Source organism: Mytilus galloprovincialis, chromosome 4, assembly GCF_965363235.1.
Source record: "Mytilus galloprovincialis chromosome 4, xbMytGall1.hap1.1, whole genome shotgun sequence".
In the NCBI taxonomy this organism is placed as follows: Eukaryota; Metazoa; Mollusca; class Bivalvia; order Mytilida; family Mytilidae; genus Mytilus; species Mytilus galloprovincialis.
In genome coordinates this window covers 56,172,338-56,194,031 of record NC_134841.1, presented here as the reverse complement: position 1 = coordinate 56,194,031, position 21,694 = coordinate 56,172,338, and the positions used below count along the sequence as shown (strand labels likewise).

The 21,694-nt window shown below is 30.3% G+C and overlaps 1 protein-coding gene across 5 annotated transcripts in view; it reads left to right on the top strand.

Moving 5' to 3' along the window:
- LOC143072488 (uncharacterized) overlaps positions 1-20,381 on the top strand; it is a 66,204-nt gene extending 45,823 nt beyond the window's left edge. For 3 of the 5 annotated variants that reach the window (XM_076247424.1, XM_076247426.1, XM_076247422.1), the window contains 9 exons: positions 598-651; positions 1,516-1,533; positions 4,361-4,539; positions 4,922-4,965; positions 8,256-8,323; positions 8,702-8,794; positions 10,602-10,708; positions 11,031-11,151; positions 13,713-20,381. In XM_076247424.1, coding sequence (XP_076103539.1) covers positions 598-651; positions 1,516-1,533; positions 4,361-4,539; positions 4,922-4,965; positions 8,256-8,323; positions 8,702-8,794; positions 10,602-10,708; positions 11,031-11,151; positions 13,713-13,778 — 750 coding nt within the window. In that variant the 3' untranslated portion in view covers positions 13,779-20,381. The remainder of the gene's footprint in view (positions 1-597; positions 652-1,515; positions 1,534-4,360; positions 4,540-4,921; positions 4,966-8,255; positions 8,324-8,701; positions 8,795-10,601; positions 10,709-11,030; positions 11,152-13,712) is intronic. The other 2 variants (XM_076247427.1, XM_076247423.1) reach the window with 1 other exon arrangement.
- The last annotated feature ends 1,313 nt before the right edge of the window (positions 20,382-21,694 follow it).

Genomic DNA, 21,694 nt, shown 5'->3' with positions numbered 1-21,694 from the left:
ATAACTTATCAGAATTGATAGTTAGATATAGGACAGTGAATCTGCTATGGGAAAAATGTTTTCATATTTGTCAGTAACAAAACTTTCATCAGACGTCAGTGAAGTAAGTGGTGTAAGATTCTATAAAGATTTTGATCTTTAGATAGATTAATTCAATGATTATCAGAAAAAAGTTTTAACTATTTGTTCCCAATATATAATGGAAATTAAAACATAAATTACCTTCAACTCTTGTAAACAGGATTTGAATATAATACATTTTCATATCATGCATTTTCATCATTTCTCTTTTATCTACCATCAAATTTTTAATGTGTATGGTCCTTATTGTAATTTGGAATGTCATAATAATCAATTACTGCAACTGTTACTAAAATGATAAACTTGAGGTCCATAGAAGCAACACATCATATCTACTTCAAAACAACAGCTCCATAACAGCTGTACTTTCTTACCTATCACATCCTCTTTTACATCAAATAGAATGACTTTATAAATTTCTAAATACACATGTATATGAATTGTTTAAATGTAGATTTTACTCAATCTTTGACCTTTACATGTATGTTTTATGAAGTTTTATTATTTACTTTACAGAATGGCTTGAGAGACAGAATGGACAATAAAGAAACAATAGTACAACTTGTACAGGTATACATGTAACTCTTTTTAATTATTGAGCTTTGTCAGAATTTATCTAATTATAATTATTCTATTAACAAATATAACTTGCTAAATGTGCTGTCTGCAGGACATTATTTCCCAGAGTAAGTTGTTAAATCCTGAAATACAGGAGTTCCTTCCAAGAATTATTAAAAAAAATAATTTATCAGTCCAAATTCAAATATTGACCCAGCCAGAGTTCCTGTTTTATATAAAAAAAAAATTCAATCATTTCAATTCAGGTCCTTTTTTGTGATCTAATAATTCTTCACATATCAACAAAAGGCCCAGTCAGAGTCCTATTTCTGACCTTGTATTCCTTCTCACATGTACAACTAACACAGCTAAGAGGTCTAGTTTATGATGATGCTAAGTAAGCTATCTTTGAATATCAGAGTTTTATGATTATTGCAGTTGATATGGATAAAGAATTAAGGATAACTAGGATTCATTATTTACCCCCCAAAAAAAACCAATAATTTTCCTGACATTGCTCATTGATATAGTTATAACTTATTATGTAGATATGTTAAACAATGTGGCTTTAATTTGTTTTCACTGCTGAATACTGTAAATGTTATTGCTTTTAGAACTTCGTTTGTTTTATGTAATCTATGGAAAAATATGTACGGACAAACAGCAACAGAAAGAAATTGAAACAATGAATGAATAAATGAAAACAATAAGCGAATTAACAAAACCAATAAAAAGGTTCATTTGTTTTATTCTGCATGAATGATTAATTTAGTTAAACAAACTTTTTATTGAAAAAGCATGATAAATTTCAAACTATTTTGTTATGTATGTTTATGAAATGATTTAGTTACGATAAAATTTATTATTTATCTGAAGGGAGTAGCTGGAAATCAGGTAACGTAAAGAAATCTACGATAAATTTGTCGTATAATTCTGATGCCATTTTTGCACTGGTCTCTATTACCTTCACTTGCCTTAGACCTGGGCTACATTGGTCTGTGGTGGTATTGGAAATACAGAAATATCTAGTTCATAGCATCGTTACGAAGCATTGAGGGTACTTAATTTTTTTTCAATTGAAAATCTGATTATTTTTTTAGACGTGAGTGACGGCCTGAAAACAGAAAGGATTTTAAAGTTTTAACTTAAAAAAGGAGGCATATTTCAGTTTAGCATATGAAATAAAACTACCTTCTAAGGTTGATTTTAGAGTGATACATTAGAAAACAATTACAATTACAGTAAATTCTAGTGAGAGGATTAACTGTTTATTGTTTCCAAATTGAAAATAATGCTTCATAATGATGCTATTAATTAAGATAATTGTGTATAAATTGTGTGTGTCATTGGAAGCAGTAGCTTGTTTTGTGAAAGTCTGGCTATCTCCAGGTAATTCATCTCTGACTTTGTAACTGATAAAATAAGTTGTAAAAACTTCAATTTTCTATACATTTATTGACTAGTCATTTATTGGCTAGGTTGCACAGATTTAAGATATATTATGGTGAACTATTGTGAATAACTTAAGTACAGAGTACCTCTTTTTTTACACATGGGCAAAGAAGAACATTTTGAAATCAACTCTTCCTACTTTTTTTAAAATGAGTAACTAGAACTTTTGAAAAATTTTGCCTATTTTCATATATTTAATTTCTTTATATGTTTTGCAAGGTAGACACTAAAATTGAAAGATTGCATACAAAATCTCAGTATGGAAGATATTAAATGTTGTATTAAAACTCTGCAGTTTTAACTGACGAACTTACAGTGCAACCAAGCCTTATCAGATGGTTACCAATTTTCCGTTTGTAGGTTGTTATCACATTTTTATTTAAAGATAAGACTTTTAAAAATCTAATAATTTTCATAATTTTCAATAATTTTCATTGTTTTATTTTTGTTTTCTTCATACTTTAATTTGTGAATGTTAGTAGTAGGATTTAAAAATTGGTGTCTTAATGTTAAACAACACAAGTCAGACCAGGGATTTCTGTTATCTCACTACTTAAATGATGCTATGAAATGTGACCTTGAGCTACTCTCTGGAAATTTAATCTTGAATTGACCTCTTGTAACCTTGCCAAGTTGGTTTCTATGTTTTTGGTTTCCTCTGTTGAAGGTGCCTTTTCTCAGGCATGTTATAAAGAGGTGCCACAAAAACAAGAACATATTTTACAGAGTGAGGCAATATTTACTCAACGAAAATAGAATGAACAATAAATAACACAAAGTCACATTTCATAAAAGGATCATATACAATGTATATAGTGTTTTATCGAGTTCACTTTTGAAAGCATGAGTTGATAAGTCACATAAACTAACATGACTTGCTGCATAAATAAATTTACAAGAAGAAAACATGACAATACTATAGAATCATCATAACATATTTAAAGCATGAACTTGTCAGTCACAAAACACTAACAGATTTTGCATAAACACATGACTAGAGAGGTCATTAAAGGGAATTAACTTAAGTTTAGTGAGACAGTATATCATTGATAAAACATCGACAAACAGTGTAAAATTTGTATCAAGACTTGTTTTAATTATTGAATTTGATTTAATATTGTTTAATTATCTTTCTATTAATGATTGATTGATTGCAGAAGACCACTGAATTTGGTATCAGACTACAAATTTGTATTTTACTCTAGTGATGATTATTTTGATGAAGTTTTGATTATTTTAGTTTGTTCTTTAAGAAAGTGGAATACTTTTAAATTATCATGAAGTTTTAATTATTTGGGTTTGTTCTTTAAGATAGTAGAATACTTTTAAATTATCATAAAGTTTTTATTATTTAAATTATAAAACTGTATTTAAGTAATATCCTCAGCATTGAATTTGTGGCTTTGAAAATCTACTGTTTGTTTACAAATACTGCTAGTTCATAAACTTAAAGAAATCAACATTTTGCTTCAGAGTGATTGAATAATTTTTATAAGACTTATTGCATGAATTCTCAGTTTCAGTTATGCAGTTTTATTATTAACTTTGATTTTCATCTTTGGAATGTCAGTTTAATAATTTATAATGTACTGTATTATACATCTTTTCATCTATGATCATATTCATTAATCATTTATTATTAACACTCTACTTTGTTGAAATAGAAAGAGACATTTTAAAGGTTACCTAATAATTTAGGTATTTCTTGAATACTACCCGGTAGTATGATTCTTTGTAACATTTAATCAAAGAAATAGACAGCAATGGAAGGATAGAACATGTGCATAAGTCTGCAAGCCAAAGAAATGCTCAAAATACCCAGGAGGATTACAAATTTTATGACAGGATATTGTTGATACACTTATATATTAAAGCTTAGCTGGTTAAGGTGGTACATAAAACTAGAGGGAGATAACTCTGTAGAGATCAGCTGAACATTTTTGTCAATCTGCTAAATATCCAATGAAATGTTTCCGATACAGTGTGTAGTTCAAATTTTTTGAAATTTTTACAATTTTGTCAAAGGTTCAAAGTTATCATATTGTCAAAATTTCAAGAAAATTAAACAAGCAGAATTAATTTTAGTCACAGTGTCAGTGTTTGGTACCACCTTAAGTAGAAATTTAGGTTCCTTACCAATTTATGTCTCAAGAAATTGTGTGCAGAAAGTTTTGCCAAATATACTTTATCGGTACATTTCATCGAGATTTAATTGAATGGATATATGATCTATACATTTATATGTCATCATTTTAGTACATCTTTTCAGGTGCTGAAATACTCCCAGTCAGACTGGAACAAAATGAAACAAGAACTAGAACTTGACTTCCAGACCAGGCTGCTGAATAAAGAAAGAGAATGGGGTAAAAGGCTAGCTGATAAAGAAAAGACTACTTTACATTTACGAGAGGAGACTAAAATCTTAAAGCAGTCTAATGATGATATGAGGTAAAAGTTTGTTGGTAGAAGTCATGCGCTTTAAGGGCAGAAAAGGTCCCTTGCTTTTTTCCCTTAATATTTTGACAACAGATCAATTTTGAAATGCAAAGAAAAATATACCTCTGTGACTTACTTTTTAAGATTATTCAGCTTGAAATGACCATGTTTTATGTAAAAACACAAAATTCCATTTTTAATGCTTCTGGAAAAAAATAACAACTTTCAATCACTGAGATATTTTCAATTACAAAACACACAAATAAATGAATGAATAGATAATGGCATTAAGTGTTACTAAACAGTTTTTCTTACACTGAAATGCAAGGGAATTTAGATAAAAAAAAACTTAAATTTTTCATCATTTTCTTAATATTACATTCAATTGTTTCAGGGCTATTGTAACAGAGTTTGAGAAAACTATCTCCCAGTTACAAGGTAGGTGGTTTTCACAACTTTATTTTTAATAAAAACAAAAAGATGCTCTCTGCATTAACGCAACCTTTTTAGCTCACCTGGCCCGAAGGGCCAAGTGAGCTTATGCCATCACTTGGCATCCGTCGTCATCCGTCGTCCGTCGTCATAAACTATTTCAAGAATCTTCTCCTCTGAAACTACTAGGCCAAATACTTTCAAACTTTAACTGAATGTTCCTTAGGGTATCTAGTTTATAAATTGTATCCGAAGTTTTGATCTATCAACAAACATGGTCGCCAGCCTTTAAAGACAATTTTACACAATTTGTTCATCATATTTGTTAACTTTCAAAAATCTTCTTCTCTAAAAGTACTGAACCAATTGCAGGTAAACTTATGCTAAATGATTCTAAGGGTATCTTGTATAAAGTTTGTGTTTTGTAAAAAACATGGCCACCATGGCTAAAAATAGAACATAGGTTAAAATGCAGTTTTTGGCTTGTATTTCAAAAACTAAAGCATTTAGAGCAAATATGTTGAGGAGTTTAAGTGTTTATTAGGTCAAGATCTATCAGCCCTGAAATTTTCAGACAAATCGATACTCATTGTGGGGTTGTTGCCACTTAATTGGTAATTTTAAGCAAATTTTGCAGTTTTTGGTTATTATCTTGAATATTATTATAGATAGAGATAAACTGTAAACAACAAAAATGTTTATCAAAGTATTAAGATCTACAAATAAGTTTAATGACTAAAAATGCCAGTTGACGCCTTAAGGAGTTATTGCCCTTTAATGATAATTTTACACAATTTTTCATTGTTTGCTAACTTAAAAAAATCTTTTTATACCCCCCAAAAAACAAAGTTTTGGGGAAGTATATTGGAATCACCCTGTCCGTCCGTCTGTCTGTCCATATGTCTCGTAAACGCAACTCCTCCTTAATGGATGGACCAATATCAATGAAACTTTACACAGTTGTAGTACACAACCTGAGGATGTGCATGAAGGAAAATATTTCTGGTCGGAATTATTTTAAGGGAGATAATTGATTTTACTTAGTTAAATATAGCTATAAATGGCAACAAGTCTGTAAGCGCAACTACTCCTAAACAGATTAATCAATATTGATGAAACTTTACACAGTTTTTGAACACAACCTATAGATGTGCATGAAAGAAGATACTTCTGGTAAGATTTTTTTCAAGGGAGATAAGCACAACTCCTCCTAAATGACTGTACCAATATTAATTAAACTTTACACAGATCCAGTACATGACCAGAGAATGTGCATAAAGGAAGATATTCTTGGTCTGAAATATTTAAAGGGAGATAATTAACTTAATTTATATAGATTTAGTTATTTTTTGGGTTTCTACACACTGACTTAAAATATGCAAAGAGAGATAACTCTAATTATTATTAATTTTAAATGTTCTTTCATTTCCTTTTGCTTCAAGAAAAATACCCAATGTTGCTAGGGGTAAAATGCATAATTTTTGCCTGTGAATAAAATATGACAGATACAAAGAATGTTTGAATGGCATATTTTACCACACACTGAAAAGCAAAAATAATCATTGATGAATGATTTAAACAAAAAAATTGAAGGTGAGCGATTCAGGCTCTTGAGAGCCTCTTGTTTATAATTACAGTCAAACCTGAGTAAACCTGACCCTGAATAAACCGGTTTCCTGTCCATTCCGGCAAAAAATTAAAGTCCCCTTTTTTCCCCTTCAAAGTCTTTGTGAAAATACCCTTTGTAAACCGAACCCTGCGTATTCCGAATTCAGGTCTTATGATGCAGTCCCAATACTCTTAATTACATCAATTATTACCTGTCAAAACCAGTTTGTCTAATTATTTTAAATGATCGATATGCAATCAAAACATATTTGTTTTTATACAACCGCAAAAATTTTAATTTTTCGTCGTATATTGCTATCACGTTATCGTCGTCCTGCGTCGTCTTGCATCGTCTTGCGTCGTCGTCATCCGAATACTTTTAGTTTTCGCACTCTAACTTTAGTAAAAGTGAATAGAAATCGATGAAATTTTGACACAAGGTTTATGACCACAAAAGGAAGGTTGTGATTGATTTTGGGAGTTTTGGTCCCAACATTTTAGGAATTAGGGGCCAAAAAGGGCCCAAATAAGCATTTTCTTGGTTTTCGCACTATAACTTTAGTTTAAGTGAAAAGAAATCTCTGAAATTTTGACACAAGGTTTATGTTCACAAAAGGAAGGTTGGGATTGATTTTGGGAGTTTTGGTTCCAACAGTTTAGGAATTAGGGGCCATAAAAGGGCCCAAATAAGCATTATTCTGGGTTTTCGCACAATAACTTTAGTATAAGTAAATAGAAATCACTGAAATTTAAACACAAGGTTTATGACCACAAAAGGAAGGTTGGGATTGATTTGGGGAGTTGAGATCCCAACAGTTTAGGAATTAGGGGCCAAAAAGCGGCCCAAATAAGCATTATTCTTGGTTTTCGCACCATAACTTAAGTATAAGTAAATAGAAATCTATGAAATTTAAACACAAGGTTTATGACCATAAAAGGAAGGTTGGGTTTGATTTTGGGAGTTTTGGTCCCAACAGTTTAGGAATAAGGGCCTCAAAAGGGTCCAAAATTGAACTTTGTTTGATTTCATCAAAAATTGAATAATTGGGGTTCTTTGATATGCTTAATCTAACTGTGTATGTAGATTCTTAATTTTTGGTCCCGTTTTCAAATGGCCTACATTAAGGTCCAAAGGGTCCAAAATTAAACTTAGTTTGATTTTAACAAAAATTTAATTCTTGGGGTTCTTTAATATGTTGAATCTGTTGAATATGTTGCAAACTCCATTAGAAATTTGAAGTGAGATCAGTTTTGGAAAAAGTGAAAGGGGATGTGAAAAAAAAAGGGGGGGTGGGTTAAATTTTTCTCATTTCAGATTTCATAAATAAAAAGAAAATGTCTTCAAACATTTTTTTGAGAGGATTAATATTCAACAGCAAAGTGAATGGCTCACTGTCCAAACTGGCCCTTTTTCATAGTCCTGTAGCCGGCCGGTTTGTACAGGTTTTACTGTAGTCTTCTATACAAAAATGATAAGTTTGCAATAAGAAAAGTTCCATCTCAGATCAAGAATAATTGTTTTTCAATGTTATTTGTCTAAATGGTGCAAACCTTAGGTCAGTTTTAGCAATTTAAGTTCTTAATTTTAAAATTAGTGTAAGCCTGATTTACTTAACAAACTTTTGATATTTATTTATAATGTAGCAACTTTAAGACTATTTTGGTAATGCATATTTTATATATTTTAGTGGAGACAGAAAAGACTTCAAGTGATTCTCAGAATAGCATGGAAGATATAATTAAGGAAAGAGATCAGGTAATATATATAATGCTATAGTAAAGGACTAGAAAACGTTTTTTGAAAGAATTTGATCAGAAAATTTATAGTAAATAGAACTTGGTTTAGATATTATAGGAAGGGAAAAAAGTATTATCAAAGGAAGGTTTTAAAAAGGCAAGTAGCTTCACGACTTTCATAGTATTAATTGTGATATTAATTAATGTAAATTTGGAAATTTCTGTGATGTTTTTATTTGAATTTCATGTATGTGACATTTCCTGAAATTGCAATATTTAATGTAGGTACTGCAATAACAATAATAAATGCATGCAATAAATTCTGAATTGACGGTAGTTAATATATATGTCTTTTGTTGATTACACTCTTTAGAAATGTACATTCTATCTTCTTCAGGCAATAGACGATCTCCAGGGTGTAGAAATGGCTTTCTCAGATTTACATAGAAGATATGAAAAGACAAAATCAGTTGTAGAAGGTTTTAAAAAGGTAAGTTATTTAGAATGGTCTACATATTTTTGAAAATTTTATTTTGTAAATTTCAAAATTATTTATATATTTAACAATGGCATATTTCAACATTACACTATGTAATCTGACATTTATTTTAAGATACTTCATAAAGCATAGTCAATGTATGGTATTCAACAATTACAATATTTTTATGCCCCACCTACGATAGTAGAGGGTCATTATGTTTTCTGGTCTGTGCGTCCGTTCGTCCGTCTGTCTGTCTGTCTGTCCGTTCGTTCGTTTGTTTGTTCGTCCGTCCGTCTGTCCCACTTCAGGTTAAAGTTTTTGGTCAAGGTAGTTTTTGATGAAGTTGAAGTCCAATCAACTTGAAACTTAGTACAAATGTTCCTTATGATATTATCTTTCTAATTTTAAAGCAAAATTAAACTTTTGACCCCAATTTCACGGTCCACTGAACATAGAAAATGAACGTGCATGTTTCAGGTTAAAGTTTTTGGTCAAGGTAGTTTATGATGAAGTTGAAGTCCAATCAACTTGAAACTTAGTACACATGTTCCTTATGATATTATCTTTCTAATTTTAAAGCAAAATTAAACTTTTGACCCCAATTTCACGGTCCACTGAACATAGAAAATGAAAGTGCATGTTTCAGGTTAAAGTTTTTGGTCAAGGTAGTTTATGATGAAGTTGAAGTCCAATCAACTTGAAACTTAGTACACATGTCCCCTATGATATTATCTTTCTAATTTTAATGCCTAATTATATTTTTTATCCAATTTCACGGTCCATTGAACATGGAAAATGATAGTGTGAGTGGGGCATTCATGTACTTTGGACACATTCTTGTTTGTCCATAAGGTAAGCTTCATGAATAATTTTTTTGTAAGGTTAAATTTGTGAAATTCAAAAAGAGAGGCAAAAGACACCAAAGGGACATTCTAACTCATAATTTGAAACAAAATTATTGCCATGACAAGAAAACAAAGTGTTCAAAAGATAAATAACAGTATGTAAAAAAAAATTAGAAAACTAAAGAGTGTGATTAGGTCAATTCAAGGGGAACCATTAGTGGTAGGCCAATGTTAATTGGTATTCAGTTGTATAAGCATTGGCACATCTCATTTCCATGGAGAGTATTTGGCCTCACCCCTCAGTCACAGTCTAATAACTTTGAAACTTATCTTAGTTTACATGTATTAGTTTGTGATTAGATCAGTTTAAGATGAACTGCTAATGTTAAGTCAATGATATTTTGTATGCAAACTTATTGGCATTTGCAAGTATCGTTTCCATGGAGTTTATATAGCCCCACCCCCTCTTATTGACTTTGAAACTTTTCTATAGTTTACTAGTTAATGTTTGTATTTAGATTTGGAACAACTTATGATAAGTCAATGGTCATGATGGCATTTGGTATGCAGTTGTATAAGCATTGGCACATCACATTTACATGGAGATTGTTTAGCCATGTAACTCAGTCATGGTTCATTGACTGAATATTTTCATAACTTGTGTAAGATGTTAAAGTATTGCTATTTTGATTTCAACATTTGCATAATCAAAATTACAAAAAGGCAAGACATATCTCTGTGATAACAGTTTATTGGAACATATCTGTTGTCAACCAACTGGCGATGGTGTACATAAAATTTTCGAATGGATGATTTCAACTTCACCACTTGAAGCTCATAGTTTAATAGCTTGAAGAAAGAATTTATAGTGAAAATATACCATTTTGGTTTAAGATTATTTCATTATTACACTTATATAGGTACACTTAACTAAATGAGTTGAATCTATATAATTGTTGTCATTTTTACAGAATGAAGAAGTTTTGAAAAAATGTATAGAAGACTATCAGTCAAAACTGAAGAAATCAGAAGAAAAACTTCAAATTATCAAACAACAAGCTGAAGAAAAATTAGATATGTAAGCTTAATATATTTGACAGAAATATTTTGTTCATTGATGAATTTTGTTTAGATAAATGGAACTTTTATCATAAAAAATTTAACAATTAAGAGAAATCTCATGGATCTTTTTGAAATTGAAAAAAAGATCTTTGGTAGGTAGACAAGCTCTTTTTAATTTCAATGATTTTTTAAAGTTATCTTTTCATTTTTGAAGAAATAAGAAGTACTCCTTGTGGCTATTTATTACTTTTTTGGGGTGCTAAAGGATAAAGATTTCTCAATAATTCTTTTAAGAATTAACCAGCTATTTATTATCATTGTATATTTGCCCTTTTCAGAGCAAATATAGAAATGGATAAGTTACGGAAATCAACTTCATCGGATATGGCTCGTTTGGAGGCAGCAATGAGAAAAGCTGATTTACAGGTTGTTAGTTTACAAAACTCATTAGAACAAAAGGTATGTCATAAATTTTATAAATGTTCCAAGCTTTAAAAACCCAGGTTATCCAGAATGATAAACAGTTCCTACTGCTCAGGTTTCACCCGTCATTTTACTCATGATTTAACATAACTGATGTAAAGGTTTCAGTCCTGTCAGTATAGCAGGCTTCATATGACCTTTACCTTTATTTTCAATGATACATTTTAGTTATTTTGTCAGTTTATCAGATATCATAAGCAATAGGTCAACTATAATTGGTGATGTCTCGTTTGACGGAGTCAAAAAGCGAGACATAGGTATGCTGTTTCCAGAGTCGACGGCGTCAACAATGTATTAGTTTGTGATTAGGTCTAGTTTATGGTGAACCACTAGTGGTAGGTCAATCATATTTGGTATGCAGTTGTATTAGTATTGGCACATCTCATTGTCATGGAGATAATTTGGCCCCGCCCCCTCAGTTATGGTCTATTGACTTTGAAATTTTACTTATTTTTCATGTATTAGTTTGTGATTAGGTCTAGTTTATGAGGAACCACTATTTGTAAGTTAATAATAATTGGTTTGCAGTTGTAACAGCATTGGCACATCTCATTTTCATGGAGATTATTTGGCCCCGCCTCCTCTTTCAGGGTCTATTGACTTTGAAATTTTTGCTTAGTTTTCATGTATTAGTTTGTGATTAGGTCAGTTTATGGGAAACCACTAGTGGTAGGTCAATGATATTTGGTATGCAGTTGTATAAGCATTGGCACATCTCATTTCCATGGAGATTATTTGGCCCCTCCCCTCTGTCATGGTCTATTGACTTTGAAATTTTGCCTCGTTTACATATATTATTAGTTTGTGATTAGGTTTGTTTAAAGGAAACTTGTGTACAATTTGGAAATTAGTATGGCGTTCATTATCACTGGACTAGTATATATTTGTTTAGGGGCCAGCTGAAGGACGCCTCCGGGTGCGGGAATTTCTCGCTACATTGAAGACCTGTTGGTGACCCTCTGCTGTTGTTTTTATTTGGTCGGGTTGTTGTCTCTTTGACACATTCCCCATTTCCATTCTCAATTTTATTCTTATGATATTATTCAATGGTAATTAGTATGCAGTTGTATTAGCATTGGCACATCTCATTTCCATTGAGAATTTTTAGCCATGTACCTTCAGTCATGGTTCATTGACTTCTTTAGTTTCAACATGGCTGGGTCCATATGGTTCATTGGTCAATTTTAAGTTTTTTGCTTTGAACTGTTTCTCAGGTAAAATAAGTAATATGACCACTTTTGACTTGTATTCCTCTGATTGTTTGTCATAATTGGGAAAATAATGAACATGGCAGATGAATTTTCAATTTCAATAATGTTCAAGTGCACCTCAATAAGAAAAATGTGAATTATTAACAAATTCAACAATAGTACAGAACAGTAAGTCTATCAGTACCAGTAACTGTTTTGTACTACCAGATGATTAGCTAGCATGTACAGATAATACAATGAACTGGAAGACATTTTACAGCTAATTTCCTAATGCATGTAGAGCAAGACTTTGGTTAGCTTGCTTGCTTTGTTTGTATATTGTACAATAGTAATTGGAATAATGTCCAATCAAATTTAAATATAATATATACAGGTTAAAATATGCCTATGAATATTGCTTGAAGATGTCAATGTTAATTACATAGCTTGAATTGATGTTTATACAAACTGAGCAAGTAAGCCTACCAAAGTTTAACTCTACAAGCATTAGGAAATTAGCTGTAATTAATGTGATTATGTTGGGTTAAATCAGTCTACTACAATATGAATCTAGTTTAATTCAAGTCAAGGAAGTGTGCTTTCTTTGAGTTTCAGCACGATTCTGAACCTATTAAATTATTCATGTAGCTTATGGACATAACACTTATTGTAACAAATCATACATTGTTATCATTCTTGTTATTAAATAGTATACTGTCTTATACTGACATAGAATGGGATAATGTTTATCTTTGTCCATATTTTCAAATGCGAAAAGTCAACAGTCACTTATTCCTACACAAGAAAAGATTTGCTGGTATATGTGCTTTCTTTTCTACACAATAAGTACAAGTATCATGCAAACAAAATGTGGTTCTTAGCTCATCATTAGTATACCTTAAACAAAAAATTGACATAACACTTTTTCTGCAGTACACAGTGTACACAAAAACCCTGCTAAAAGTTTTAAACCTTTTAAAACGTTGTGGAGCACTGAAAACAACATTTTCAAAAGTAAGAAAAGTATGCAGGTATATTAATGGCACAATTATGCTAATTGCTAGATTTACAATGCTTTTTCAAAATGCATAACCCTGTGTTAATCAAATATTAATATGAGAATTTGGTTTGACCACAGCACAAAATGAAATAAAGAGGGGGGATCCTATGTAGATACTGTAAAAAAAAATCTTAGAATACAAGAAAATATAAGACACCAAGTTTCCAATATTCTTACTTAACTTGAATAACACAAATGTAAAATAAAATTTGAATATGCCTCTGAAATCTATGTGTCCTTTACAGAATGATAATTCAGTTTTAATGTTTTATGTTTTAATCTTTCAGATTAGAGAAAATGAAGAATTAACTGCAATATGTGATGAACTTATATCTAAAGTAGGGTCAGATTAATGTAAATAAATGTACAGGTTTTATATAGCTATAACTCATATCTTGTGTGTCAGAGAGAGACTTTTGTATGCTACACAAAAATGTATTTGAAATTTAGAAAAACCTTTTACAAATGAATTCAATAGTTTAGATATTATTGCTCTGTATGATTTATGCCTTGTGAAGTGGTAAATAAATCATAATTATTGCTATTTTATGAAATTTTCCTTTGATCTTGCTGACTGATAATTTCTTTTCTCAGTGGAGTCGAGTGATATGAAAATTATCGAAAGAAACTAAGGGGGCACTTGGCATTGCTAATGAAATTAACATGAAATTGACAACGTCGTCATAGGTAAAATAGCGATAAACAGATTATCATTGGTCATCTCAACTCGATTGCTTTTCTCTCTTTCGCCGTACTGGCTTAAGTGAGAAAATCAATCTCGTTGCAATGATCAACTATGATCTATAAATATTCAGTAAAAAAAAACAGAAAAAAAGTTTTGAAATATTAGAAAGTGTGATTTATTCTGATTATTAGAAAGAGATTCTTTGTTCTTTAAATGAATTTTGAAAACTAGAATTTATAGCATGTGTGCATTTTGTACCACTGGTCAATTTTAAGTTTTGAGCTTGTCACTATTTTATTTTTAACAAAGAATGCATTGAATATTTGCAGCAATTTGATTTTAAATATATTTTTGTGTAGCAATGATTTTTATTTTTTTCAAACATGTATTCCAAATATAATTTCAAAAGAAGTTTAAAGCAACTCTGAATACTGGTACTGTATGATAAATAAAACATAGAATTGTTTTTGATAAACTCAAAATGTAAAGAAAAAAAGTATTTCTCAAATAAAATATCAAAGGGAGATAATAATTAGTCTGTTGGATATATGAATTATTCCCCCTTGGTTACATATTATATTTGATTCATTCTAAAATTGAGATACTCTTGTCAAATGAATTGTATGTGCATTGGGATTTTATTATGAAGTATAATTGACCTTAAATGAAAATGTGAATTAAAAGATCATACATGTATTTAAATTTGTATCTACTTAAAAAGTGTAAAACTCTGATCATAGCTTGTGCAAAATCCATATGTGTTCCAAAGCTTATGCAGCAAGTATTTGTATATGATATCCATTCTACTTTTGAACTGTGGTTGATATTGTAGAATTAATTCATAATTGTAGATGGTTAGAGTTTTAGTTGTCATATTAGGAATTTCATCAGCAGAGTTTGCTGATATCTTAACGATCTTACTGCATTAAATGGTATCTGTATTTGTGGTATAGTCTAATGGTCACAGGCAAAACAAGATGTACAGATGTAGAATTGAGATTGAAACATCTGTTTACCTTTATGCAAATATCTTTTAAAGACATTAGTGATCACAAAATTGCTTCAGACTTTTCCGTATTTTCATGTAGCTGCTGATCAATTGAATTAAAACTTTATAAAGAGCTGTTTGCAAGTGTTATACATTTGTGTATATTGAAATCAATTGATTATAGGAAAATGTGTTTAGGTCCACACACTTTATTAATAACCAAATTTTTTTGGCTTGTGCTTCTTGTAATCAGATATACACCTTTTACAATATAATTGTGCCATTTAAAAATATGCGTTCATCTTTTTTGTCATATAACTATTTTGAACAAACTCTGGACATTTGCAAATATAAATAAGTATTTTTATTTATTATATTTTCAAATGTCATTAAATGTCTTAAATGTAACCACATTTTTTTCAAATCGTTATGTGTTGCATCATTGCTATTTTTAACTTGTTTTGTAAAAACAGATTGAAATTTTAATATTTTTTATGTGTAAAAGTTATAATATTAAAATATTTATTTATGATATATATATGTTAATATGGTTAGTTGTTCATGTTTTACTTAGCCATGACATTGATCAACAGAAATTGAATAAAGAATATGAAAAAGTCATGTCAAACATTTTAAATGAACTTTGCATCAATCTCTTTCTATGTAATGAGCTTTACATCAATCTCTTTCTATGTACAAAGAAAATATTTAAATGTTAAAATCCCTCAAAACGTATTTAAAAAAAATTGTGATTTTTTATTAAAAATTCAGCAGTAATAAATTTTTGGTATCCAGTTGGTCATTTTAGTTGCTAACTCTATTAAAATGTGATTTTGGATTACATTTAGAAAGAAGGAAAAAAAAGAGAATTTAAAGACAACTGTATGTAAAATAAGAATTGTCTCAAAGCTGTCTCAGTTTGGTTTTATAATGACTTGTGGGAAACCAGTTGTTCTTTATTTTAATAGATACACTAGTTCAAGGTCATATACAAATTTGAAAAACATTTACCCTGTCTTAAATACTTTAATATTTTAAAACGATGTTGTTTTAATCAATGAAATTAAAGGATAAACTGTTTAGATGCAAGAAAACAGCATAGACTGTATAGTCCATTGTGATATACAGTCACTGACTGTTAATTGCCTTTTTCTGACATTCACAATGTGTTTCTGTAGTCTTAAAAATGAATAATAAAATGCAATTGACAGTACACAGAGTTTTTATACAATTACTTAATTATAATTTAAGTCCTTTTAAAATTTAGTTTTTCATAACATTAGATGCCTATATTTTTTTTTATCAGATTTCAATTGAATGGTTTCATTACACTGTCAACAGTTAAGCATGGTTTAACAACAATGACGAAAAAGTAATCTCATAGTAGACAAAAATATAAATTAATGTAACTTTGTTAAGGTGATCTCAGTAGTGATATTTTGTTAGGATTTTGACATTTTGTATGGTAATGATATTTTTTTTTATGTGGATTCATTTATTTTTCGTGTGTACCAATTTTCATGGATTGCGGAAAACTGCCATTTTCATGGATTTTTGATTTTTCGTGGTTTTCCAAAAGTCTGCATATAACCACAGAGCAAATTTGTAATTTATTGAACATTACACTTTGAGGTTTCCATGTACCCACTAGTTCCACGAACATTAGTATCCAATGAATAATAACTTTAGAGTTGAGACATTGTGCATGTTTTTATTGATTTGACCATGTCCATGTTATTGACACAGTGTGCATGTTTATGTTAGAGTTGAGACATTGTGCATGTTTTTATTGATTTGACCATGTCCATGTTATTGTACAGTTTTGATACAATAAAGCCTTTGTGATAAATGTGACCAATGATGTACCTCATTTAAACAAATTACATATTTTATCTTTCATTCATCAACCATACAAATTGATATTATCAAAACTTTTGGTTTTATTGTGAAAACTGGCTCACCATATACTTAGATTTGTGCAAATCATAGAATAACCATTGATTGATATATGAGCTGTTTTCAGGTAAAATTTCTTAGCTGTTGAAATCAACATAAAAGTGAATCCGATGACTGGTTCCCACAGGAGCATTTCAATGTTAGCAGGTTTCAGTTTAAAACAAGAACTATCTTTAAAAAAGATATCCGACGTATTTAAATTTGAGTATTTAGGTTTAAAACTATCATTTCGATAACCTTCAGAAGCACAAATATACCATTTAAATTACGTTTTCTCTGTTTGTGTTCAGTATTCTCGGTCCTCGTATCTTTCTGTTGTTTACATTCACCAAAACCCCGCGGAAATCTCACATTCAAAGGTGCGTTCTAAAAGTCATGTACGTTCGTACAACAAAGTTTACATTAAAATTATATAATTGTCCCGAATAAACAGCTGTCACGGATGCAAAGAGCTATTGGAGAAATAATTATTTTAATAAAAAAATATAAAATATAAATATTTGTAAGATCTAGTTCAAATATTTATAGTTTTTCACTTGCTTTCCATCACGATATGATTAACGAGACGTTTTTTCAAACACAACCAAATCGCCCACCATGACAGCATTTTGTCCAATCACAGAAAGGATTTTCGAGTGCATATTCTGTTGCCATAGTTAAGCGTCCTTAAGTTCAAAGGACACAAACCGAAACTAATACCGACTACGTCGGAAAAATCTTTGGTATCACTTCAATACTGTGAATTCAATTCTATTCTAGGAGTACCAATTTTTATGGATTCATGGGTATAGGTAAACCACAAATTAAAATTTTAAAATTATAAATTTTTTATCAGCTGATCACCAAACTGTGGCAAAACCATGAAATCAAATATCTACTAAGATGCAATTCTTCCTCATCCACAAAAGTTGGTACTAACAAAAATAAATGAATTCACAGTAGATTTGCTTAGTCAGAAGATATTAGGCATATGGTATGTTAGTTACCACAATTATATCAAGTTTCACATATTATATATACAAGTATGTATATTTTATCTTGAATAATTTTGATATTTTAGAGTATATATGTGAAATTTTTACCAAGTTTTCAGTAGAGAAATCAAATTTAAATATGCTTATATTAAACTGCTTTGATTTTTTATACGACCGCAAAAATTTTAATTGTATTGCTATCACGTTGGCGTCGTCGTCGTCCGAATACTTTTAGTTTTCGCACTCTAACTTTAGTAAAAGGGAATAGAAATGAATGAAATTTTAACACAAGGTTTATGACCACAAAAGGAAGGTTGGGATTGATTTTGGGAGTTTTGGTCCCAACATTTTAGGAATTAGGGGCCAAAAAGGGCCCAAATAAGCATTTTCTTGGTTTTCGCACTATAACTTTAGTTTAAGTGAATAGAAATCTATGAAATTTTGACACAAGGTTTATGACCACAAAAGGAAGGTTGGGTTTGATTTTGGGAGTTTTGGTCCTAACAGTTTAGGAATAAGGGGCCCAAAGGGTCCAAAATTGAACTTTGTGTGATTTCATCAAAAATTAAATAATTGGGGTTCTTTGATATGCCGAATCTAACTATGTATGTAGATTCTTAATTTTTGGTCCAGTTTTCTAATTGGTCTACATTAAGGTCCAAAGGGTCCAAAATTAAACTTAGTTTGATTTTAACAAAAATTGAATCCTTGGGGTTCTTTGATATGCTGAATTTAAAAATGTACTTAGATTTTTAATTATTGGCCTAGTTTTCAAGTTGGTCCAAATGGGGGTCCAAAATTAAACTTTGTTTGATTTCATCAAAAATTGAATAAATGGGTTCTTTGATATGCCAAATCTAACTGTGTATGTAGATTCTTAATTTTGGTCCAGTTTTCAAATTGGTCTACATTAAGGTCCAAAGGGTCCAAAATTAAACTAAGTTTGATTTTAACAAAAATTAAATTCTTGGGCTTATTTGATATGCTTTATCTTAATATGTACTTTGATTTTTGATTATGGGTCCAGTTTTCAAGTTGGTCCAAATCAGGATTCCATATCAAGTATTGTGCAATAGCAAGAAATTTTCAATTGCACAGTATTGCACAATAGCAAGAAATTTAATTGCACAATATTGTGCAATAGCAATTAATTTTCAATTGGAGTTATCTTTCTTTGTATAGAATAGTAGTTGATAATATATGTTGGAAATTTGCCAGACATGACTATGATGTCATTTCTATTTTTATTTGCCAACAACTTTATGTAAATAACTTAATTGGAAATTTGCCAATATAAAATGTTGCTGATGAAGTTTTTTTTATTGTTTTATACAATAAACAATGTATATTCACTTTTACTACCAACCAATCTTTACCATTCAGTGATAACAAGCACTTTATTTTACATTTTAATATTTTATGATGTATTTAAAAGAGTAGTTATTGTTGCAAACTCCATTAGAAATTTGAATTGATATCAGTTTTGGAAAAAGGAAAACGGGGATGTGAAAAAAAAGGGGGGGGTAAATTTTTCTCATTTCAGATTTCATAAATAAAAAGAAAATTTCTTCAAACATTTTTTGAGAGGATTAATATTCAACAGCATAGTGAATTGCTCATAGGCAAAAAAAAAATTTTAAGTTCATTAGACCACATTCATTCTGTGTCAGAAACCTATGCTGTGTCAACTATTTAATTTTAGATTTAAAAAGTTTGAAGAAGAAATCTTTAATTGATTTGTAAAATCTTGACATTTGTTTTGTGTAAAAAAAAACCATGTAATGTCAAAAATTTGATCACAATCCAAATTCAGAGCTGTATCACGCTTGAATGTTTTGTCCATACATGCCCCAACTGTTCAGGGTTCGACCTCTGCGGTCGTATAAAGCTGCGCCCTGCGGAGCACCTGGTTTACATTTAGAAAAAAATGCTGATTACTTAAAAGTAATGAAAAGGTTCTCTTCCGAAATAAGTAAGAAGATTTAGAAGTGAATACGGTTTCCTCAATTTTACTGTATTTGTGTTATTTGGCAGTGAGCATCGTAAATTATTTTTTGATATGTTTTTAAATAAAACCAAGATGTGTTAATTTATGCATACATGTGTCAAAGCAAGGGTTTGTTTTTTAAAGGACAACTTTCATTTTAACTGACAATTATGAAGTCAATGTCAGTGTTATGTAATTGTCCGATCAGCTTTTTCAATATGTAAGAACAATTTTATGTACTTAAATTTTGAAGTGTCTTGGTATGGCATTCTGTGTTGCATAAGAAGTGCTAAAGGACTGGGATGACTATTTATCATTCTGTTTATAATTCAATGATTATGTTTAGATTATATTGTTAAAGCTTGATCTTTCTGTGTTATTTTCTTCAGTTAGAGTCACATTTATATTAAATATATGAAAAGGTGGAATGATTGCCAATGAGACAATTTTCCACCAGAGAACAAATGAAGTAGAAGTTGGCAACAATAAGTCGCTGTGTGGAAAATTCAATTTCAACAATAAACAATAAACAAAACCCAGACTGCATAGCAAGATACGAAAGGCCACAAAATGACAAACATAAAATTTTCAAAGAGAAAATTTATTGCCCGATTTTGTTAAAAACAAATATGATATACAGCAAAAAAATTAAAAACATTGAATTACATACTCCTGACTTGCGACAGGTGCACTTAGAATATAGCAGGGTCAAACATGTAAGCAGAGGCTTAAACCTTCCCGTACCTGGAACAATGGTGAAACAGCACAACATAAAAACAAATTGTACAAAACAGTAAACCTAAAACATATATGATAAACAGCAACAAAGGACCACTTATAATTTCGATTGAGGTTAATTTTGGTCAGCACATCAACTTCATACACCTTATCGCTATTTGTCTGCTATTATTGGATATCACACAGGTTCCCTTAAAAATTTGACGTCATAAAACAAAATATCTGACGCCACACTGGAAAAGTGATAGTTGTATGCGTCAAAAGTTCAAGGTCAGCCAGGATTAGCGATAAGGTGTATTGTAAATATTCTTTATGGTCGATACGTCTTTAAATGACTGACCTCTATTACTAGTATAAGCCAGTTGCATTAGAATAGAAAAGAAGGAATATAGCTGGAAAACTAGTCAAAGAATACAAAAAGTTACTCTTCATTTTAAATAGGAAATGAATTTGAATTTTGAAATGATTCATTACAGTATATAAGTGATGTTAAAATTGTCCACAACACTCCAGCAGTTGTGTTTCATCTGTATTTATATTTTTACTCTCAGAAACAGTCAGACAGATTCAAGACAAGTTAGAAGAATTAATTCAAGCTCTAAATAAAGAAAAATACGAGTATCTCATACAAACAATTGAAAGGTCTTTCCTGTAAAAGTGATGTTTTCGTAATGTACTTGTTCAACAAATGGAAGTTTTTAACGACATTGACTGGCTATACAGCCCTTGCACGGTCGGAATGTACGGTACTTGTTACGACCTTTCATTTGATATACGACAAGCATACCTTCGGAACCTTTTTGCTTTTTACACTAAATGACGCCATCCTCTTAAATTTTCGAGATCGGAAGTATGATATATGTAATGTAGACTTAGTGATCTTTCATTTGATATGGACAGCGCCATGTTCTAGAAAGTTTGATTTTTGCACTTAATAACCC